This window comes from Bos grunniens, chromosome 13 (assembly GCF_055505025.1).
Source record: "Bos grunniens cultivar Pamir isolate PY7600 chromosome 13, Bosgru_T2T1.0, whole genome shotgun sequence".
In the NCBI taxonomy this organism is placed as follows: domain Eukaryota; kingdom Metazoa; phylum Chordata; class Mammalia; order Artiodactyla; family Bovidae; genus Bos; species Bos grunniens.
Window position 1 is genome coordinate 6,226,779 of NC_141177.1, and position 15,171 is coordinate 6,241,949.

The window sequence follows — 15,171 nt, forward strand, 5'->3', positions numbered from 1 at the left end:
GAGTTTGTGTAGTTTTGGACAGCAGGAACTAATTTTTGAACGGTTTCATTGATGCTCATGGCCTTTTTTTTTTTTTAAGACACCTATAAAGAAACCAGGGGATGGAAGAAAAGTAACCTTTTTTGAACCTGGCTCTGGGGATGAAAATGGGACTAGTAAGTGTGATGTTAACACTGTCCTGATCTGATTGTGCTTCTGGCCTTTGCGTGGTTCCCGGTGGTAGCAGGTACCTGGTGAGCGAGGTACAGAGTTTGGTGTTGGGCTCCGCCTTGTCCCTGTGCTGTGCTGAGGGCGGGCCAGGGTGGGGCTATGTAACATTTTTCCAGGCAGTTGATTTGTCCTTGTCCCTCTGCAGGCAATAAAGAAGATGAGTTTAGGATGCCTTATCTTAGTCATCAGCAGCTGCCTGCTGGAATCCTTCCCATGGTGCCCGAGGTTGCCCAGGCAGTAGGAGTCAGTCAAGGACATCACACCAAAGATTTCGCCAGGGTAGCTCCGAATCCTGCCAAGGCCACGGTAACTGCCATGATAGCCCGAGAATTGTTGTATGGGGGCACCTCGCCTACAGCCGAGACCATTTTAAAGAGTAACATCTCTTCAGGCCACGCACCCCACGGACCTCTGACGAGACCCTCTGAGCAGCTGGACTATCTGTGCACAGTCCAGGGATTCCAGGTAACCGTTCAGCCCGAGCTGTGCGGTCTGTACCTCTGTGGTCCTCTCTGGTTTCTCTGAGAATCAAGTACCTTGTTTTTTAAAGCAAGCTCTTGGTCTAGGTGGATGGTTGGGGGATGCCTGGTGAAGGATGATTCTGAGGAACGGAGGAGGCATGGGAAATGTTAGAACCCTGGACAGTAAGAATATCCTCAATCTTTGGTGAATTTTAAAATTCCAGGGCAACCATAATAATGAAGCCTCTAATCCAGTGGTCGTTACAAATTTAGACTTTAGTGAGAACAGATGTGTTGTGCTGGCCCTTTCCAGGGCTAGGAAGGGACACGGGTCTTCCAGACCAGGGTTTTTGAGTAGATGTCTAGATTCTTCGGAGATTCTGGAAGCTGAGGCTCTGGTATCATGCCTGCCCCTTCACAGCAGGCCCCACGGATGGCCTTTCGTGCCTGCAGAGCAGAAGCTGGTGTAGACACGCTGGGCTGAGACAGGGACGCAGACCCAGAGCCACAGCCCTGCGCCCCCTCGACCTCGCCGCCTCTCCCAGTCCCTCACCTCAGCTCTCTTTTCCCTTGTAGGTTGAATACAAAGACTTCCCCAAAAACAACAAGAACGAATTTGTATCTCTTATCAACTGCTCCTCTCAGCCGCCCCTGATCAGCCACGGTATCGGGAAGGACGTGGAGTCCTGCCACGACATGGTGCGTCCCCCACGCGGGGCCCGGCCCCAGCTTGCTGCTGGCCTCAGAGACAGGGAGAGGGTTGTCCGCGGACTGTGGGCACAGTTGGCTGTTCTGTGGATGTCATATTTCTGAAGACTGCTCCTAGATTACTGGCACGATGTCTCATTCTGTTTGTCAGAACTCAGGGGCTTTGGCCAACCCTTTCCTGCCTTTCCTTGCTGACCTGAGGGGGACCCGAATCTTGAAAGGCTCTAGATACTGAATTCATTTCACCTCTGACCAGAACAAGGAATTGCAGCCCCAAGTTCTAGCAGCTTAGACTCTCATTTTAATGTTCTGTTCAGATGAAATTGTTACTGTTAAGAAATATTAAAACCAAGAAAAGGAATTGATTAAATTAATAGACATAAACTATGGTATATTCATCTAATGGAATATAATGCATTCATGATATGTCACTGAGGGGATGTATTCTAATGCTAACACAGAAACAGAGGTTTTACATTAAAGTGGGGATATAAAATTTGTAGCCTGGTGACCACAGGATGAAAATACTGTAATGTGATACATAATAAAATTAACAGAGGGTATGATTCAGTGAGGTAACCCTGGATAACTTTGTACATTTATATTTTTAATTAAAGATGCACGCGTGAGAGGGTTATTCAGTGGCCCGTGTATTTTCTTGGGCAGGAGAAGCCTCGGGTTGCTGTGCAATGTCGTGTACTCGAGTCCTGAGCGGTGGCCACGGTTTGACTTTGACTTTTCATTCTCACCAGGCTGCACTGAACATTTTAAAGTTGCTGTCTGAGCTGGACCAACAGAATACAGAGATGCCGAGAACAGGAAATGGACCAATGTCTGTGTGAGTGAGCTGATTTACATGGAAAGGCAGTTCTCTTCCTCATTTGCATTAAGTTCAAATTGTCTGCTCAACTTCCTGGGAAACACTTGCTGATTTAGCCACTTTCTGTCCCTTTCCCCTGAAAGTTTCCAGGTTTCGGGCAGAGGTGCCACCTTTAAAGAAAAGAAATGTGTGACTAGGTAGCACAGTCACAGGGCGCGAGTCACAACCATGTACAAGGCGGCGAGCCCCGCCCTCACGCGGCCCGCACGCTCTGCTTGCCAGGGCCCCCGCCAGGGCCCGTCTGTGCCAGTTCCTTGTGCACCTTTCCTATGTTTTGTTTTTAATGCAAATACATTTCTTTCCTTATTTTCTTCCTTTCCCCCCTGGAGATAACATACTATCTACCCATTCTCTTCTTTGCTGTTGTCTCTTGATTGTATGTGTTGGGTGCTCAGTCATATCCGATTCTTGGTGACCCCATGGATTACATAGCCCACCAGGCTCCTCCGTCCATGGACTTCTCCAGGTCAGAACACTGGAGTGGGTAGCCTATAGCTTCTCCAGGGAATCTTCCCAACCCAGGGATCAAACCTGGGTCTCCTGCATTGCAGGCAGATTCTTTACCAGCTGAGCCACAAGGAAAGCCCAGGAACACTGGAGTGGGTAGCCTATGCCTTCTCCAGCGGATCTTCCTGACACAGGAATTGAACCCAGGTCTCTGGCATTGCAGGCAGATTCTTTACCAGCTGAGCTAGCAGGGAAGCACCCTCCAGCCCCCAGTGTGCATCAGCTATCATAAACTGGGCCCTGAATAGCAGGCTTCTTGATGTCTGCTCGTTCCATTTTTAACAGGGCTTAATTCTCTTAAATTTTAAAACTTAAGATCATTTTCATGTTTTTCTTCCTTAAAGGTGTGGGAGGTGCTGAACTTTATCTGGCCATGAATCATCGAAAAATCCCAACATGTATACTGAAAATGCTGAAACTGCTTTGAACATTTGGAATTTCTGATACCTCCAGTGGGCCGAGAGACACGATGGGTAAAGGCCTGGAGATGGCAGTGGTGAAGACGGCAGGGCTGGAGGAGGCAGCGGCGTGGATGGGGGCGCGTGGCTGTGGCTGCTGGGGGCCGGGCGGTCTGCAGCCGCCCCTGGCTCCCTTGGGAAACCGCAGGCCTGTGCCCCAGGCAGTCTAGTGTTGGTTTTGGTGGGGTTTTTTTGTTTGTTTGTTTTGGGTGTTTTTTTTTTTTTTTTCCTTGCTGTGCGAAAGAAGAAACAGAAAGCACCGCCCCTTCTCAGACTGGCTCACTCGGAACACTTTGGGATAAACCCTGGACACCCGCGCTGGAGAGAGGGCTGAAAGCCCCAGAGAAAATCACATATGCTTCCTGCTGGGCCACAGCTGACCTCGGCACGCTCTGGCCCACGCCTCCCGCGGTACCCACACTGTCGCCACTGCTCTCTTCCAGGAGAGATATGTATTCTTATAGTTTCATTATTTTCTTTTGATTGAAATGACACTATATAAATTTTCATTCGAGAGTTTCTCAGTTGTATCTAGTTACATAGCACAGTTTAGAAACTTGTCTGAGACGGACTTTATCAGTAATCTAACCGGCAAAGATCATATCCGTGTGTGTGTGGTTATACACTTTTATTTCATTGGACTTAACCCAGGACCATTTCAGTGATGCAAATTGTGTGCCCTCTGGTTTAGCTGAAACAGTCCTGGCCTTGATGAAACCTTGATGAAGTCTCCCACAGTGGTATAAATTGGACAACTTAGGAATTTTAAACTTTAACCGATCATTTGGTTCCTTTTCTATTTTATTTTTTTGTTAATGCAGCAGGATTTAAATGAACTTTGATCTTTGTTTTAAAGATTAGTAAACAAATTGTGTGTATATAATACAACTCTTGAGGACACACCGCTCTCACTACACTACAGGATATGGTCTCCATGTAGCACATATACAACTGCAGATTGATCTTCCTTGAGTGCTTTATACTGTTGATTACATCTCCATGAGGGCTGGAAAGAATAGCCCATGTTTCTCTCTCTAACTGTTGCTTCTGAAGTCGTGTTGCTGTGCACAGAGATGTGTGCGGCGAGGTCCCGCATAACAGCCCAGATGACAAGCACGGTAGCCTGGCGAGTTAAGTACTGCTTGGATTCGTTGTTTATGCTGGAATTTTTTCTCCCCATGGAATGTAAGTAAAACTTAGTGTTTGTCACCAATAAATGGTAATACTAAATTTTTTTTTTTGTTAATTTATTCTCAAATGCCACTACTGCTAGGTTGGTCCTTCCCAACCTGCCCCTGACCCCTTTTTTATTTTTAAGAGAAAAACTTTGTAATGCTTGTGATTCCATTTGGGCAAAATTCTGAAGATCTGAAATAACTTTATATCAAACCATTGATCAATAAACAGCTACTAATGAACGTGTGGTCCTGTTGAGCAGTAACTGAAGAAGTAAGGGAAGACGTGAGGGTATGAAGTATGGTGCTGGGGGCGGAGCTGCCAGCGAGGGGCGCGTGGAGCTTGTTGCTAGTGGGCTGTTAGGGAAGAGCATCTGTATCTGTCTGTATGTACACACGCCTGCTGATGCCTCCGGCACCTCGGCATTCTTCAGCCTTCCCTGCTGTGTTTTTATTTGGCTGCGTTGGGTCGTGCAGGATCTTTCACTGTGGCGTTTGGACTCTCTGGTGCGAGCTCAGTTGTGGGCTTAGTTCCCCAATCAGGGATCGAACCTGTGTCCCCTACACGGCAAGTTGGAGTCTTAACCACTGGACCGCCAGTTAAGTCCCTTGGCTAATTTTTCAACTGTGTATTGGCTCCAGCTGCCAAAGTCTTATGCGGGAAATGACCTAAGATTCCCCTGGGCCTTCGTTTTTCTGTGCGTGTCCCCCGGTCCAGGTACGTCTGCCTGTCTGTCCTGTATGCCAAGCATATGCTCACTGGGTGGATTCAGAATGCGTACCTGAAAACGCTTCTCTGGATTGTAATAATTTTGTCGACCGGCTCCTTGGGTTCACGGTTAAGAATAGTGTAAACCAGGCTGAATCCAGCTAAGAAACCTGGGAACACTCAGGCCTCCCACAGCCCAGGGACCGTGACTTCCGGAACAGTGGGTGGCTAAGGGGGGGTTAAGCCTAGACTGTGTGGGCAGCCAGGTAAGCGTGTCCGAGATCCCCAATGCCAGAGTGGGCCCAGACCCGGCCTGGTTCTCTCTGCAGTGGTTTGTCATCGCTCCCTGCAGCCAGGCAGCGTTTTCCCGAGGCCCCGGAGGCGGGACAGCCCGGTAGATGGTGGTTGTGTGTGGCCATATCTTCTGTGCTGTGAAGAGCGCCTGTAACTAGATCACCTGGTGAAGGGCCCAGATGTTTTAACGGGTGGACGCTGGTCCAGAAGCAGCTCCGCAGTGTGCAGGGCTGGTACTGCTTAGTCAGCACCTTCCACTGTTCTGCAGCCCAGGCGGATGCCATTTCATAGTCCCCCCTCTCGGGGGCTGAGGCACGCCCTCATTCTGTCCTCCTGTCCCGTGCTCAGGGCTCTCCTCTCAGGGACGCAGACCCTTGTTTACTCCTGAGACTCTCCCAAGAAACAGGGCCACGAAAGCAAAGAGTTCCTGTCCGTTTCAGCTCGGTGGGAGAGAATGGATGACTTCTGAAGAGGTCCTGAGGCCTGCGGCTCTGTCGGCCCACAGCTGTGATGTCTGCCACCCTTTATGCAAAACTGAAGCCGTTCATTCCGTATCTTTGAAGTACGATCCCTTCTCCCTTTTGAGCCCATGCAACGTTGAGACTGACCGTGTTCACAGCTTTTGCCATGCCCACTTGTCTTTCCAATTCACTTTTACTTCATCCAATCCTTGTTCAGCTGCTTGAGCACGAGCATCCACTCCCCAGGAAGACTGTGTTGAGGCTGCTGGGTGCCATTCTCAGAGGTTCTGTCTCAGTAGGTCTGGGTTCGAGAACACGTTTCTAATAAGGTCCCAGGTATTTGTACATGTACTTCTAGAACTAGTGTCCTGTGCAGCAAGACCACGACATTGCTAGTGATTTTTATTCTGATACAAAACACAACTCTAAATGATGGATGATTCTTTGGATGGCACCCCCAAATTCTGCAAATTATGGCAAGACGTGGTACCTTTGACTAAATAGGAAAGATGACTTTGGCCTCACTGTTGGGGGCTCCGCAGGCCACTGTCCCAGCGACTGGAGGCAGTGTTCTCAGCTGCCTGTTAGGACAGGGGTTTGGAATGTTCAGCCTGCTGCAGTTGGCTTCTTTCGTTTGTCATCCCCAGCCCTCACCCCCGGCTCTTGTTGGGAAGGTTTCTCTGCAGGGACTTCTTCCAGCCTGAGACCTGCAGTCAGAACAGTGGGGGTGGCCTCAGCTCAGCCATGGCTCAGTGGGACTGTCGGCCTTCCGAGGACACCCAGCTCTGCTTTCTTGAGTGGCGGGACCTGGTGGGAGCAAGGTTCCTCCCCGCTGCTCTGCGGACCCACCTGGAGACCCTTTAGGATCTGTCTCCTTAGGGGACATCTCCTGAGAAACCCAGCTTCCTGGAGCATTTCCCTCTCTAGACTCTGAAAGGTTAACTCAACTGCTTGCAAGGAGCCGGACCCTCTTCCCAACACAAGGTAAACCCCTCCTTTCGCTCCCTACCTCTCCAGTCGTCCTCCCTTTCACGTCAGGTCTGAGCAGCTTCTCCCTGTCTACAGTGGCTGCTCTGCTCTTCCTTCCATGTTGCCACGTTTTGCTCTCACATCATCCACTTTGAGGGAGAAAGTGGACTTCTCTAACTTTTAAAAAAGCCTGCTGTCACACAGCAACCCCAGAGAAGGGTGGGTGGATGAGGGCGGCTGCCTGCCCAGGGGCAGCGTGTTCGTCTGTTATCGCATTCTTAGCTCTTAAGATCCACAGGAAACTGCCTTGTACATTCTTTTCACTGGATTTCAATACTCCTACCAAGAATATGCCAGGGTGGACCCAAAGCTGTATCTTGCCTTGTTGCACATGTAGGTCATGTTTCTCAACCAAGGAGCAGGGAGCATAATGAGTTGGGTTACAGAGCCAACACTCAGGTTTTCTGAAATGGAGTGAAAGATCACAACCCAACAGAGGGGAGAGACCGCCAACAACATTCCCGGTGTTTACCTCGCAGTCACACCTGTATTAACAGATTGCACGTGTGCTACAATGCTTTAGTTGTGTTACTCTGTGACCCATGGATGTAACCCGCCAGGCTCCTCTGTCCATGGGATTCTCCAGGCAAGGAGTGGGTTGCCACGTCCCTTCCAGGGTGTCTTCCCAACCCAGGGATCATGCGTCACCTGTGTCTCCTGCATTGGCATGTGAGTTCTTTACCACCAGCACCGCCTGGGAAGCCTTGTTTCTAACTTCCGTGAAGCCACGGGTTTCAGTCCCAGTGCCAGCCAGCTGTGTGGCCTCTCAGACCAAAGCCTCACACCTGCTTCTCAAGTTTCCATGAAGACACTGGATGAAGGAGGCACAACTGGAACTCCCGCAAGAGCCAGTCAGTTGTATAAAGAACATCTCAGAGAAGAGTGGAAAGGATTCCATGTAACCCTCAGAATGAAGAAGGCTAATAAAAACCCATCAGGATCCAAGTATATCACAAGATAAAATGGGGCATGGCTTGCTCTGAGCAACTCATGGAATATGAAGGAAAAATAATCCATTTGACCTTGACTCTAAGAATGGCCTCTTTTGAGGGAAAACAAACACTGGACCTTGGGAGGAAAAAACAATCTCTACACACTGCCAAGTCCAGTTCTGAACACTATTTATACCATTATAATAGTTCACTTACTGATTATCCATTTTTACCTTTTAAAAGAGCCCTACAGACGAAGCACAGAAAAGGGCTACTGCACAGGATGAAATGCGAGCTGCTGTTAACGGTGTGAAAACGAAGTCAGAGGTGGAGGGTAGGGAGACATCAATCCAGAGGACAGTACAGAGATGAAGGCCACAGCTGATGGGGACGAGAGTTAGGACTACTAGAGAGAGAGGAGAACTACAAAGTGTAGGCTGGAAGTAGTGGTGTGAGCTAAGTTCTTATCTGTCACAGCAGGGAAGGATGAGGCCTTATGGTTGATAATTAAACTGTAAAGATTTAAGAATTACAGGCAGTGTGAGTTGAAAGGTGTTGCCTCTGGGAGGGCAGAAACGCACCGCTCAGCTACATCTTAGTCGCTCAGTTGTGTCCGACTCTTTGCGACCCCGGACTGTAGCCCGCTAGGCTCCTCTGTCCATGGGATTCTCCAGGCAAGAATCCTGGGGTGGGCTGCCATGCCCTCCAGTGGATCTTCCCAACCCAGGTCTCCCACACTGCAGGCAGATTCTTTACCAGCTGAGCTAGACGCCCTATTTATTAGACTTTTACCACATGCAGCTAATATTCTGACTGAATGCCAGATTTGTTGTGCCCCACAAATAATGAAGTAATGCCCAGTGCGGGTAGGGACGTGTGACAGAAACTGGCACAACCTTTCCCACAGGATAACTGGCCCAATAATTCCACCTTCAGGAAAAAAAGAGATGAAGATTGACCTAAAAGGTTGTCTACTTCAAGATTTATAAAATAAAAACTCTACATACCTAACAATGATTGTATAATTTGGGACTGATATATCCAAATGATAAAACTACAACCACTGAAAATTTTATTTGCCAAGTAAATGTTTTAAATGGTAAAAGGTTTTTCTAAAAAGCATATAAAATTTTATTTGCAGAATGATCTAAACTTTGCTTAGAAAGAGAATAAAAATGCTTGAAGTTAGGAATATGAATGATTTTTAATTGTTAAAATATTTTCCTGTATTTGCTACAAGGAAAACATTTATAAAAGAGAAAGATACAGTCAGACAGCAGGGAGACTCAATGGGTCCAGCAGGAGACTCTTAATGAAGGACTCTGCAGTGACAATGGCCGCCGTGTCTAGAACCATCCTGAGAGAGGGCCTTGCCTGGGCCAGGAAGCCCCGTCTTCCCGTCTACGGGGCTGCTGTGCAGGCAAACACCGCCTCCCAGGCATGTCCACACCCCGGCCTAAACAACTCAACCAACAGCTTTGTACTGATTTGTCCTCCAGAGGTTCTCCTAAGTACTTCAGTGTTTTGTTAAAACCATCCTGACGGTAAGTAGTGGTATTCTCCTTTTTCAGAAGAGGAAATAGAACCGTGGAGGTCAAGGCCTCAGTGGCAGACATGTGATTTAAACCCAGGTTGGCCTGATCCCAAAGTATGAACCCAGCTCGTCATACACACAGAGAGCTGGCCCCACCGAGGAACAGTCACTGAGAAGTCTTGAAAACACACCATAGCAACTCCAGCCTCCCATCTTTAAACTCTTTATAAGATAGATACAAAAACTGTCTTGGATGCAGTAGGAAATCTCAATTTTAAACATTAAAACAAAATTTAACAAAATATTCATGAATTATGCTAGAGTAAAAGAATGCAAGTAACCAGCCTTCCTGTTCAGAAACTATTTTAAGAGGTGCAGTTACAAAGTGAAATGGTTTCTCATTCGTTTTAACCGAAAAAGGAAAAAATTCAGAACTCGAACTCAGAAGACTGATGAGGATGCTAAGCCCAGGGTCCTCCAGAACAGTGGCCTGCCTGCCCCCCTCAGCTGTTACCCAGCAGCTTTAGCAAGCTCAGGACCAGAGCTCCGCCGAGTGCCAAAGCAGCACCAACTGTTTGCCATTCCAGACGTTTCACCCGTATCAGATCATGTTCATAGTTCAAAAACATCTCAGTGCTATCTCAATATTCATCTGCCAGTGACGACTTAAGCCACATAGTAAATATGATTTAATGCTCCCATTACTATTCAAATCAAAAATAATTACTAGGTTGGTAGGTATGAGTACACTAGAGTAAACTGGAATCTCTCAAGCAACACAGCAAAACCAACATGAAGAAAATAAAGCATTCAAGTCAGGTGGGAAAAAAACACCACATAATCTGTACAGACATATCTGTACAGAATCAGATTTCGGTCTCACTGCACTAAACAGACAATCCCCACATCCTCTGTAAAAACTGCACCTCCCCACGTCGATAGTCTGATTCTTTATCCTCTAAAGACAGAGGCCACGGAACCCTGGACTCTGCCAAGGAGGAGCCGGGCTGGCAGCCTTTGCCAAGATGGATGCCATGGTTCAAAAAGTTCCAAGGAGCCTGTGATCTGCAGAGAAGACACTGTAACGGGCAAACGCCTGCACCAGCTAAAGCAGTCCCACCAGCCTTGTGAAGCCAGGCTAAGCATTTCTTCCCAATTCAGAGGAAACCATTTCCCACAGTTCACGGTGCCACCCAGGACCTGGGCTAACTGAAAGTTCTAACACACAAGCCGCAAACCTGCAGTGATGGTTCCCTTTCCCTTCTTAAAAAAAGACTAGGTAATCTGAATTGGAATTGTTTAGAAATTAGGATTTTATGGAGTCCAGGAGAGGAAAAACTTAAATTCTTCATTATAAAAATAGCAGCACCAAAAACCTGTCCTTAAGATGTTCTTAGATACATATTTTAGGGCTTTTTTTTATTGCTCATTACAGATTTAAAACTATGAAATGTGCATTTCTTGGCAAGTTACACAAGTGATTTCTTTGCTTATTCACATTTCCAGTAAAAGCTTAAGGAAACGGACAAAACCACAAAGGACAGGACAAACACGAACGGCAGCAGCCTCGAAACAAAAGGACTTGGTAACAGAAAAAATGTCTCCACAGTCAGTGTCCGTCAAAACTTTAGAATTGCCAAAACAGTGCAAATGCTCCAATCAATGTCATACACTAAGCTAGTAGTAATACTTGTCTTTGTAGCTGCAAACTGAAAAAGTCACTCACTTATATTTATGATCACACAAACTAATCTGCTCAAGGTTCAGCTTAAAACAACATTTAATAGACAAGTTCAAAACGAACACCTTTTGTTTTAATGCAGCTGTGCTCAGATGTCTACATGATGTCCTCAGAAACCATTCTGGACTAAGACAATTCAAAAAAGGCAGTTCAAAGCAGCGTCACACTAGCCGCCTGAAGGTACCCCTGGAGATACTGGAGCGCTTCTGCATTGAGGCTGGTGCTCACCATTGAGGGGACCTACAGATGGGAAACAGATGACAGGTCTAAAACGTGGGCCCACAGGAATTACTGTTCTATTGTTCAGTGTGGTAGTGGTGTTATGGTTGCTTAAATCATGTCCCGTTGGTTACCGAAACCTAATGAAGTACTCATGGTGAATACATGATGCCTAAGGCTTGCTCTCCAATTACTTAGTAAAGGTCTGTAATAAATATAAGTATTTATTACAGTTTCTAAGTTATGTTCTAAATTTTCCATAATAAAACAATCAAAAATATAGATTTTCTGACAAAATTTCTAAGACTGTTTCTGGCTAATGCAATATAAAGCCATTATTATTAGATTTACTCTATGGTTCGTTATTTCTGAATATGTTGCACTTAAAAACATTAATACCTCCATTTTAAAAATGGCAGGATTATTTCATTCTGGGAAATAAATACATTTCTAGTCAAGGGTTTTATCCTCCATTTTGTCTTTACTCCTAAAGTTACTTGAACATCATCATAAAGGAAAAAAAGAGTCTTATCACTTAAAGAGACCTTGAATGCAACTGCCTGAGGGTGACTGTGCTGAGCAAGGAAGACAGGCACCAGAGCAGCTACCCTCAGCGCTGTCCCATGGGGGCCTGGGAACCAATCAGAGTGATTCAGAGAAGACTAGAGTTCTCCGAGGTAACAGAGACACGTACCCTTCCTGGACAGGCAGTGGACAGCTTGTGCAGTGACTGAGCCAGGTGGATTTTGGGGTTGTTCACCATCTGACCAACAGGGTCGTGCTCCTTTTTCCCAGCAAATGCCAACTGTGAGAAGGCAGTCTGGTATCCTGGGGTATCTTCTATATCAATAAAATGTTCTTCGTCAGGAATGGTATCATCCTCGGGTAACTCGAATAGGCCAATCAGAGACTGTAATAAAGGAGTCCTGGATTGGAAAATGACAAGATTTAAGTAAGCTCTTAGAAGATTTAAATTATTAATAAAGGAGCAATGTCTTCAGAGACACAAAACTATAGACGCGTGGTCTCAGGAGGAGGAAGGGATCCTTGAGATTAAGATGGACACCAGTGATTTTGTCTAACTGGAAAGCATTCTTCAATTCTTTGGGCCACAGCATGCTGATGTCCTTTGCCCAGAACTCTGTGCTGGCTGTGTGACCCAGGCTACTTAGGAGGCCATGTGTGTGAAGTCAAATTGAGAGTCAATGGTTTTAAGTTAGAAGAAATAAGCTTCCAGTTGTCAGATCATGACTGAAACCGTAAGGGAGAAGCAAGAGGTCAAGAAAGCTAGGTCGTCATGGAGGCCAACATCAAGCACACACGTAGGAACTTCTGCCTACTCAGTGTCTCCTTCTAAAGACTCAGGCCAGTTTAATGGAGTGACTGTGTGGACCGGCACTCTCAGCAGTCTCTCTAAGGGGTCCGTGAATCCCCCACGAACTTCCCTGCTGGTCCAGTGGTTACAACTGTGCGCTTCCACTGCAGGGGGCACAATTTTGATCACTGGTTGGAACTAGGATCTTACACGCTGCTAAGCATGGCCAAAAGAAATAAAAATAATCAGGAAACAAAATCTTTCTAGGCCCCGAAGAATCCACAAGTCATGTCTTGGATTTGATGGTAGCTACAGAGGAGGCTAAGGTCAAAACCCATTCTCTTGGCCCCCAAGAGAATAAGCTTGGTTAATTTTGCCATCACAGGGGAAGGAAACTAATTTCCCCAAACTCCAGAATGGAGTACTTACCACAGTTTGGTGTACTCTGTGTCCATCATTGGGGGACATTCTGTTAGTAATTTGGTTATCCCAACAGCACAAATCTTTTTCTCTACATTTCCAGATACTTTCTGAATTTCAGGAATAATGATTTTTTCCAAAACCATTCCAAACATTCTGTTAATTAAATCAAAATAAATTCACTCAATATTTAATTACAATAGTCTAAATTATTTACACTCAGTGACTCCTTAGGAATATAATAAAATACCAAAAAAGGCTGCTAATTTTGGTCAACAGAAAGAGACCTAAAAAATCAAACCGCCACTCTGACCAACTGTCACCATCTTTTGTGAATACTCCACCTTAAGCCATGCTCAAGGAAATTCTTTAGAGCCATTTTTTGGTCTTGCATGTTTTTTTTTAATTACTCAAGAAATCTTTAAAAAACTAACAATCAGAGCACAGATAAGCAAGAAGAAAAAAGAATCACTATCACCTCACCATCCAGCAATGACCAGTTTTAACATTTTTGGATTATAAACTTTCCAACTTTCTATGCTTACATAACTCTCAGTATGTGAATGTTAAAGGCTGTCTTTTAAAAAAATGATTTGGCTAATCAATACTGTTGCAAACATCCTGGAATTAAAATTTTCCATACTTCTACATGGTATAAATTCTTAAGTTTATATATATACTCCTGTTATTAAGAATTTATCTTATTAAATTCTTTGAAGTGGAAATGGTAAATAACAAGGCACGTGGACATTCTGATCTCTGGACAAGTGCGTATTTTTTGCTCTGTGGAAAGACCATGCTAATTTAGGCGCCATGAGCACTGAGTCAAACTGCTCCTTTCTTCATGACTTCCTATAGCTAGAAAACATTTTCTGGTACTTCTCAGGTTAATTCATTTTTCACATTTGAATCAGGAATTATTTTTGATTTACTACAGATATCTATAAAGTTTTTCTCCAAGAAGTTATTCTCTATCATTACTTTACTGCCTTCCTTCCCTAGTAAATGGGTAATGCTGCTTAACTGTATTCTTAATGCATATACACTAAGTCAAGAGCAAAATTTCACTGATCCAAACTATTCTCACTTGAAAAACCACTGTTGGCCTTAACAGAGGGAGGCTCCTGGAGACACGTCAGACATCTAACACAACACAGAGCCCTGGCTGTAAAGAGTACAGCGGGTAGGGGCAGGGACCTTTAGGAATTAGAAAAATGTTTGCAGGTATTTTCTTCTTTACAGCCCAACCACCGCCCCCCACCCAAGAATATTTTGGAAACCACAAAGATACTATCACTGCATCAAGAACTATACAGTCATCTATAAAACAGAGACTGAGAGGTCAGATGTTTTGTTTTTAAAAACAGGATGATAAATAATAAAAGCAGACTTACTTTGGTTGTATACCATCGAATATTTCCTGCAGTGCCAGCGCCCCGTATTTTATACAGTACAAATTAATAAAGACTAAGAAACCTGTCGAAAGGAGATGCAGAGTATCAATATAGAGGACTGCATTGAATAAGCAATTTAGTCAAAGTCTGACAAATAGTTTGGCATCAATACTGGCCTTCCCCCCCCCCGCCCAATACTGGCCTTTTAATACAACTTAGCATTAGTTGCTCAGTCATGTCTGACTCTGTGCGACCCCATGGACTGTAGCCCACCAGGCTCCTCTGTCCATGGATTTCCCAGGCAAGAATACTGCTGTGGGTTGCCATTTCCTTTTTCAGGGGATCTTCCTGATCAAGGCATCGAACCCACACCTCCTGCATTTGCAGGTGGATTCTTTACTATCTGAGCCACCAGGGACAAAAGGTTTACATATGGTCTCTCTCTGATTTCTATTTCTTTATGATTTTTCTATTAAAAATATTTTGATATTTAAACTTAGAAACTAACCTTTGGAGCATAGTATATTGAAAATGATTTCGTTTAGAGAACAGAACCGTCTTAAAATATTTTATATATAAAATTTATAAATGATTAAAAAATTTCTGTAGGAAAACTTAAATGACTTTACTTACTCTTGATAAACTTTGTTGTTTTGGAATTCTGAAGTCTTTGGAATAGAAGAATGAAGATTTGCTTTCTGTATTGGTCAACTGACTCACTAAA

The 15,171-nt window shown here is 45.2% G+C and overlaps 2 protein-coding genes across 32 annotated transcripts in view; one reads left to right on the top strand and one right to left on the bottom strand.

Annotated features, from left to right (window-relative positions):
- STAU1 (staufen double-stranded RNA binding protein 1) overlaps window positions 1-4,642 on the top strand; it is a 61,702-nt gene extending 57,060 nt beyond the window's left edge. For all 29 annotated transcript variants that reach the window (XM_086331454.1, XM_086331455.1, XM_086331457.1 and 26 more), the window contains 5 exons: window positions 80-155; window positions 356-675; window positions 1,248-1,370; window positions 2,132-2,217; window positions 3,111-4,642. In XM_086331454.1, coding sequence (XP_086187580.1) covers window positions 80-155; window positions 356-675; window positions 1,248-1,370; window positions 2,132-2,217; window positions 3,111-3,126 — 621 coding nt within the window. In that variant the 3' untranslated portion in view covers window positions 3,127-4,642. The remainder of the gene's footprint in view (window positions 1-79; window positions 156-355; window positions 676-1,247; window positions 1,371-2,131; window positions 2,218-3,110) is intronic.
- Window positions 4,643-11,120: 6,478 nt separating this feature from the next.
- The window catches only part of CSE1L (chromosome segregation 1 like), a 35,019-nt gene continuing 30,968 nt past the window's right edge, over window positions 11,121-15,171 (bottom strand). For all 3 annotated transcript variants that reach the window (XR_015138926.1, XM_086331452.1, XM_086331453.1), the window contains exons 21-25: window positions 15,081-15,166; window positions 14,448-14,529; window positions 13,063-13,209; window positions 12,013-12,244; window positions 11,121-11,339 (exon numbers count right to left, since the gene is read on the bottom strand). Coding sequence is in view for 2 of the 3 variants with exons in the window: in XM_086331452.1 (XP_086187578.1) it covers window positions 11,250-11,339; window positions 12,013-12,244; window positions 13,063-13,209; window positions 14,448-14,529; window positions 15,081-15,166 (637 nt within the window). In the remaining variant the exon portion in view is untranslated. The remainder of the gene's footprint in view (window positions 11,340-12,012; window positions 12,245-13,062; window positions 13,210-14,447; window positions 14,530-15,080; window positions 15,167-15,171) is intronic.